Below are 8,132 nucleotides of genomic sequence, written 5' to 3' on the forward strand. Positions count from 1 at the left end.
ATTTGTGAGGTGATACTTAAATAATTAAGCTAAGTTATAATGGATTGCTTTGGAAAAAAATTGTGAAATCTGTTTCAAAAGGTTAAAGTTAAAACAGGCATTTTGACTCAATGTGTTTACTCTTCAAAAATCTCTTTTGAAAAAATCTAAATCTCATAAATAAATTGTGTTCAGAAAACTTTTTAGAGGAACATTCGTAGTTAAAATAATATAATATAATTAGTATAGGGATGCTGATTGAAAAGAAAGCAATTGTGAATTTAAAAGAATTTTGCAAAAATAAAGTAGGGGCCATCCTATAATGTGCAGTGCCGGGGGGCGGGGGGGTTTCGCAAACGTCCATCTCTTTTTTACCTCCCTCATTTCTTGTTCTCTGCCCGGGGGTCTTTTTGGAAACTGGTAGTCCGCTGGCGGCCCCCGTCCTAAACCTAAAGACTGGAATGAATGAGGTGTGATGTTCTGTTGAACTGAAAAACATTATTTTCCATTTTTAAAAATGAAATGTCACAAACATCTCTTTTCTAAAGTTTTTCTTTTAAAAAACCTGTCAAAAAAGAAGCCCCACCCAGTGACACTAGACCTAACCAAACTGAGAACTTTATATTACAGAACAAAATCCTCAATATATCTTAAATTGTAATAAAAACAAATCAAATTGCTTTATTTCAATGATCCAGGCTCAATTATTTTGTTAATCTTGCCATATATTTCTATTTTTGTCCCACAAAGTTGAAAATATTAGACTTGCCAAAAAAAAATTCTGTATGAAAATTGTCAGAATTTAAAACACTTTCTTCTCAAATATAGACTATTAAAATGAAGAGAGACAAATACCAAAATCATGTTAGGTGAGATCAATTTAGTTAGTTGTTTTACATGCCTGACAAAAAATTAAGTTGATTTGGTGGTGCTTTTTTAAATTTTTATTTTTCCCCGACTGACCAGCCCTTTCTTTGGGTTGCTTCTTGGCCCATAAAACGACAAAATTAGATTGACCAACATTCATAATTCATTTAAAACCCTCCTTTAAAGTTGTTCCTTAGATTTGCCGATGCCTTTTCAATTTCAGTATAGACTGTTCAACAATGGTTTAAAGGGCAGGAACATCAAATTTAGAAATTGCGTCGTTTGATCATTGTCATTGTCTCTGGTCAATTGTTGTAACTTTTGCGGCATTGATGCTGCATGTAGTTTCTCTTTGATGGAAAATTTCTTGATCAATTCAAAAAACCCATATTCAGCTGTATTTTACTCTGGATCTTATTCAGATGTTGTTGAAAGAGTCAAAATATCCTCTATCTCTTGGGAAGATTGGTTTGATGTCGATGGTATGTTTCCATGGTGTTGATTTGCTAGATGGTTGAAAGTTTGTCGGCTTTGTTGCTGTAGTTGAGCTTGCTGGCTCTGCTGCTGTAACTGGCTATTATTAATTGCAGGCTGTTGTTGAAGATGATGGCTGGAGGCTTGTTGACTTAGTTGCTGGTGGTGATGTGGGATGTTCATCTGAGCGTGCTTGAAAGGTCTGAATATTGTGGTGAAATTGTTGACTGTAACTGGGACAAATACGATGGATTGTGCTGTCTTGTTGATATAATTAAAATTCATCATTTGATTGTTGTTGTTTGTCAGAAATAAGTGTCCGTCTGTCTTTTATGCCTTGAATTCTTCAGTCACGAAACTTGATGCTTTGACTCTCTTAGTTCTTAATGCTTGTAGCAGTAGATGGAGGGTCATGGCGGCTAGGTGATGACCCAATTCTGATAAAATCTGGGGTAGCATTCCTTGCAATTATTGTTTCAACTGGTGTCTTTTTGCTTGTTTGCTTATTTGGAAGTGGTGTTTTTCCTTCTGATTGTAAGGAAAATGACAATGATCTCTTTGGTGCATTTTCTGCCAAATTAGAATATTCACCTGATTCATGCGATGCTGAAGCAGTAGGCAGGAGACGATCCTCTTGTCCACTGAATGAGGGTAGCAAATTTGATCTTGGGGATAACTTAGGTGATGATGTGTTTGACAATTCACTGATTGAAGACAAAGTAGAGAAGGAATGTTTTGTAGAGGACAATGCTGGCGATGATGACTTACTTAATGAAGTATCTGATAACTGATTGACTGGGGATGGTGAATGGGATGTCAAGGGCAATTTAGATTGTTCTGTTGATGGTATTGGTGTGGTGGCAATGACTTCAGTCAGTTCTTGATTGAAAGATGATGGTGAATTTCTTGTTGACGATAGAACGGTCTGAGGCTGTGGTGAGTCAACTGGAGAAAGTTTTGATTTTTCGGTGGACTTGGACGATGATGATGGTTTGGATGCGATTTGAGAAGCATCACTTTTGGACGCCTGTGACTTTACCACAAATCTTGGTTTGTTGGTTTTTGGTGACTTCTCCAAAAAGTTCTTTCGCTCTTTTGTTTTAATCTTTTTGTTCTTGGATAGGTCAACTTTTTCGACCAAGAAACCATTGAAATTGTTCATTTTGCTGGCTTGGCGTTCATGAAATGCTTTAATAACATCTGTCTCCTTTTGACTCATCTCTCGATCCTATGAGAGAGAAATTAAATGACACATCAAAAATGTGGAATTGTTGGGTGACATTTTCTAAGAGTTAACAAAAAACAATCCATGTATAAACATGAACATTGGACTAAAGCCGAAATTAGCAAAAAAAAAATTCAGCAAAAGAATGCTGACGTCAGCAAAATTTCAAAAAAAAATTCAGAATGATCCTTTTATGTCCAAATATCATGTTTATACCATTAGACAAACTGGTGTTATTTTAAAAACAAGTTTTGCTGACATCAGCATTTTTTGGTTTTTCGGGAAAATGAGGGTGTAAACGATTGGGTTATACCCCTACAGTGAAACTTCATCATGGTACCCTTCTTATTCAGTCTTTGCATTTCCACTGGCTAATGCTTTCCAAAACTTATGGTAATTTTCATTCAAAATCGAATTTTTTTAATAGGCCCTCAGTTCTCTGTGCAAAAATTATTTCTACTTTGGACATGCCATAAGTTACACGAATCTTAGAAAAAGCAGTGTCGGTTGGGTCCTTGAAACAATAAATTATTTTTGGTATTGTCTTACAAAGATATTCTTCTCGTTCTCAATTCTAATACATGCATTTACTCTACTCATCCCTTCAGGCCTTATCATGATGAGAACAGTTGGACAAAAAACGGTCACTAGCTTCAAATCATCAACTTTGGCATTTTATTAGAAAACGTAAGTCGCTTACTGGTTCTGGACCACTGTTGTTTTTAACAGAATCTTTTGCCCTTTCAGATTTGTTTGCTTTTGATTTCGACTTTCCAGTTGATTTTTCTGTTTGCTGAAATTGAAAAATTGAAAAATAAGTTCCAGCCAAAATGTTTTGAGGTTTTCAATATTGCCTAAAATAAATGCTTTGAGGTATTTTAACTCCACTGAAACCCACTTGGTGAAAACAAATCGCAATAAATATAATGCTTTTTCATTCATAAAACTAAGTTGTTTAAAAAGATGATCACGATATAAACCTTCCTTACATTATTTAATTATCCTTCTGCAATTTAGAATGGTTGAAATGAGTAAAGAGCAACGAGAGAGATCCTGGACATTCAAAATGAGATGAGTTATGGTACAATGCTCTCTATTCAATAACTCTCTAATGAATATCTGTAAGTATATTACTGGCTCTGAGTGTTTTTTGGTGCTATTGATGTTTTTCTTCCTTGACTGTTTAGTTTTGGGTAATTTGGTCAATGGTTTTGCTTTTTGGAGTTCAGCTGGTTGAGGATCCGTTGGTGGCTTTGACTTCTTAACCTTTTCTTTCTTTTCTGATTTTTCTCGCTCTCCTTTGTTTTTTGATTTTCAAGTCTCATTCTAAAATAGAGCAAAAAAAAAAAAGTAGTTAAAAAAGCTTGCAATAAAAACATTCAAAATAATGCACAGATATCCCTTATCGCATTTGTTGATTTTTCTAAAAAAAGCGATGCATTGGGTGATTGTTATGGGAGTATTACAATAGAAACCTCGAGACCGTTTACTCTACTTCATCCCTTCAGGTCTTATCATAATGAGAACAGTTGGACAAAAAACAGTCACTAGCTTAAAATCGCTACCTTCATTCAAAAGGGGTCTAAGTCCTGTGAGCCTAATTCAAAAGGGGCCTAAGTCCATTTTGGTCGTTTTGAGAAAATTACGATTAAAGTTTTTCCTTTATTCTGAAACCATTTTTGATAGTAAAGCTTTTAAGTAAATGTTTTCTGAAAGCCATAAATTGAACTTGTTTTTTTTTCAATAAAAAGGCATTCTTTTGGAGAGTAGATATTTTTGTACGTACCAGGTGCAACTTAGTAAATCTTGCAGAGTGGACTTAGGCCTTTTTTGAATTAAACATGAATTTTGAAAAATGTGTGAGGGTTAATTTCTGCCTTTTAAAGTTCAAAACCTGCACATACACGTTTTTTTTTTAAGAAACATGAGGCTCAGAATGCCTAAAAACTAAGAAACATCTAAGAAACATGCTGAGGCTGGGAGTGAGAAAATTTTTTAATTCGGTTTTTTTAAGAACCTTCCAATCCAGCCTTCTATGAGGCTGATTATGTCAAAAAAATTGATGGACTTACTTAGGCCTCGTTTGGATTAAACATCACTTTTATCAGATGAAGTTATGAGCCTTTTTAACAAAAACTACTTGTTATGTACATTAAAAGAGAGCAAATGAGCCAGAGATTGAGAAAAACTAAAGATCTCAAATTTCATAAAAATGGACTTAGGCCCCTTTTGAATTAATGTAGCGAAATTATCAACTTAGGCATTTTATTAGAAAACGTAAGTCGCTTACTGGTTCTGGACCACTGTTGTCTTTAACAGAATCTTTTGCCCTTTCAGATTTGTTAGCTTTTGATTTCGACTTTCCAGTTGATTTGACCCAAAATATGGGTTCAGTCAGAAGTAGACTCAAGTCTAACCCTTCATATAATACTCTCTTATATCTATTTTAGATCAACGAGCCGTGAAACAATGTAGCACAGGCTATTTGAAACGGAGATCGACTAGACCAACCTATAACGGATGACTTCTCGAACCTATCTTGGATAATACGCTCGACAACTGAAGAAAGTTTCGTATAGACGCCTTCAAATGCTTTCGTCTCGTTGATGACTTGGTTCAAGTGCATATGATTATATCTACCTATCTTAATACCACTGGAAACAAATCAAAAGCAGTTATCAACTCTATCGATCTGAGTTGATTTTGCTCAAAAACTTTGGAACATCTCAAAGGCAGAATCTCTTGAAATAAATTTGTTTACCTCTTTTCTCGATTCGCATTTCTTCTTCCCATAAAGATCTAACGTCTCCAATTCAGTCTTCGTCTCTACGAAATTAAACATTAGTATTTTTAATCTAGTGAAAGGAGAACATATTAACCCCAACCTTTTGTTGTAACAACGTGGTGGATTGTTCATAGCCACAGATCTGTAAAGCCCGAAGGGCTAGATTTGCGGCCTTGGTCAAAAAGTGAAGCTCATCTTTGGAAGGATTTCCTACCAGAGTCACGTGACTAAAATATGCTATTTCACCGGTTTGAGAGATGTGAAATAGCGTTTGCCGCCTACTTTTTTTTATCTCGCGATCCGAAAACAATTAAAATGCTAGATCCTATCCATCGGCACGAAATTTAAAAAGTCAAATTTTTGCTTCACTTTTTTTTGCTGGAGAAAGCTTAAAGTTGCCTATCTTGCCCTTCGGGCTTTACAGATATCTGTGTTCATAGCCTAGCCTTTGACAATAAATAAAATAGCTAAGAAACTCGTCCAATTCCGACGAGTATTCTTCTTAAAGGAAGAATAAAAATCTCCACTTTTAGCCGTCCACAACCTCGACCGAAAAGTGACAGAATTACCCCTACCCCTATATCACGCATGCGTGTTAATGCAGAAGTCTACCTATGTTTTAACTCGTCGGAATGGGACCTTTCTCTGACTGCTTCTATCCGTGAAGCACTGTTATTTACCATATAAGGACAATTTATTCTCATAGCAACCAGATGGTCCGTACATTTTATAGTCCGTCCTTTTACGGTAGATAAAATATCTATTAAACTCAATAAGGTTGTCAATCTCCTATCTGTAAAGCTCGGCATTTTACCATATAAGGTCAATTCGTTCTCATAGCAACGTGATAGATCGTACAGTCAGAATTCTTAAAATAGATGGAAACACCCCTTTACGGTAAATGAAATAAATGAAAGACTGGTTCTTACTAGACATAGCTAACACTTCTCCACGAACAAGCTCCTTTCCATCTCGGGCATAACCAATTTTTCCCTCTTGTAACCATTGAATCTGATTTGTTCGCATAGGCACTATTGAATTGTCTACTTCAAAATACATCAAAGTCCACTTCTCCATTTTGTCAAAATAAACGAACGTTTCTAATACGTGTTATGTCAGTAGTCATCTGTTTGATTAAAAATCTGGAAGTATGGTAACGCCCTTTATATATCCGTCCCGATTCGAACGTTTTGTCCCTTTAAACATTCCATTTGTAAATTTTATCAGCTGATTCGAGCGTATTGTTTCTATAAGCGCTCGATTTTAAAATTTATCAGCTGATTCGAACGTTTTGTCTCTTTAAACGTTCGATTTTAGAATTTATCAGCTGATTCGAACGTTTGAATAACTAGAATTGGAATGTTTATTTAGCCCCATTGCTCCTTGTACGTCCGCTTGGATCCTTTCGAACTTTTCACGTTTATTGATTTAAAGCTTGTATGTTTTCTTATTCATCATATTTCTTATCAAAACTCACATTATACCTCACCTCAAATCATTTATTTTAACTCTTACTTATAATATAAATATAACTCATCGTATAATATAAGAAATACTCTTTTATCCTCTTTTGTTCTTAATTAAAAAAAAAAATCCTTTTTTGTTTATAATTTTTTTTATAAAACTCCAAGTGACAAACCTCTTCCTCTAATGTTATAATGGTTTTAGCTGGTTGTTGTCTCTCTTCTACATTTATCCTTAAGATAATAACATACTCAGTATCTATAACCTCTTTCCCTCATAGTCTTTTTAATAATCTCTTTTCACATGTCGTTCAGTAGGCTGGATACAGATCTTCGTCATTTAACCTAAATCCACAATGGGCAAAGACTTTCCTAACTGAAAGTGACGCCCCCCAAACAACCTCAACAACGAAAAGCTTGTATGTTTTCTTAGACGTCCGAAAATAAATACATTCAACTTTACAGTTTTTATTGTTGTTGTTTCTTTCGCGTCCGTTTCCTACCCCTGTTTTCCCTTAAATATGCTGGCCATCATAAACTTCATCACCAACAACCTAGAAAAAGCCAAAAAGGGAATACCGACTCACGACATCATAGCACTACTATACATGCTTTTTACCACAATAAACAAAAATAAAATTGAGAAATCAGACGAAATCTATAACATCATCACAGAAACTACCACAAAACTTACCGGAATCGAACACACAAAGGACACCGCGTTAAAACAATCACTCGGCAAGCTAAGCCTACTCAGAAGCACTGTAAAAAGGTCAAACTCCTTAACATCAACAAACAGACCATCAGACCTCATGACTTCGAACTTCACGGCAAACCCAAACAACATAAAGAAATAATCTCAATAACAAAAAAATTCATCAAAAACCACAAGTAAAAAATTCTATAAAAATGATGTCTAGTACACTTATCGTAACCTAAATTAACACAAACGGAATTCAAAGCAAACTCGATACAATTACACAACTATGATGTCAAACCAGACATTCTTCTGATTCAAGAAACAAAATTAAATAAAAATACATTACTAAAATTCGATCATCCTAATTATAAAATCAATGAACATCGAAGAGACAATCTACCAAACAATAAGAGATCTCCCGGTGGAGGATTAATGAGCCTAATTCGAAAAGACCTAAGTATAATCGACGGAAAAGAAAATGCTATAAACCAAAATGAATTTCAGTGCACAAAAATAAAAACTAAAAATAGCAACATTGAAATAATCAACTACTACAATCCTGAAACCAATCTAATTGACACGAACAACATAAAAAATCTAATAAAAAAATAAAAACTCGATTATAATAGGCGATCTAAA

At 34.8% G+C, this 8,132-nt stretch overlaps 1 protein-coding gene across 1 annotated transcript; it reads right to left on the reverse strand.

Annotated features, from left to right (window-relative positions):
* Window positions 1–1,696: 1,696 nt before the first annotated feature.
* LOC136822105 (uncharacterized protein DDB_G0284459-like) lies at window positions 1,697–6,407 on the reverse strand. Its single transcript, XM_067078321.1, has 4 exons — window positions 6,260–6,407; window positions 5,307–5,371; window positions 3,246–3,338; window positions 1,697–2,548 (listed from the first exon to the last, which is right to left on the reverse strand). The coding sequence occupies exons 1-4, from the start codon at window positions 6,405–6,407 to the stop codon at window positions 1,697–1,699; spliced, it is 1,158 nt and encodes a 385-aa protein (XP_066934422.1).
* Between the last annotated feature and the right edge of the window lie 1,725 nt (window positions 6,408–8,132).

This window comes from Clytia hemisphaerica, unplaced genomic scaffold (assembly GCF_902728285.1).
Source record: "Clytia hemisphaerica strain Z4C2 unplaced genomic scaffold, Clytia hemisphaerica genome assembly, whole genome shotgun sequence".
Classification (NCBI taxonomy): Eukaryota; Metazoa; Cnidaria; class Hydrozoa; order Leptothecata; family Clytiidae; genus Clytia; species Clytia hemisphaerica.

Excerpts from the sequence above, each read along its gene's own strand:
- LOC136822105 (XM_067078321.1), bottom strand. The coding sequence starts at position 6,407 with ATGGAGAAGTGGACTTTGATGTATTTTGAAGTAGACAATTCAATAGTG. Across the intron at positions 5,372-6,259 it reads AGAAGTGTTAGCTATGTCTA|AGACGAAGACTGAATTGGAG; the intron begins GTAAGAACCAGT and ends TTAATTTCGTAG. Across the intron at positions 2,549-3,245 it reads ACAACAGTGGTCCAGAACCA|GATCGAGAGATGAGTCAAAA; the intron begins GTAAGCGACTTA and ends TCTCTCTCATAG.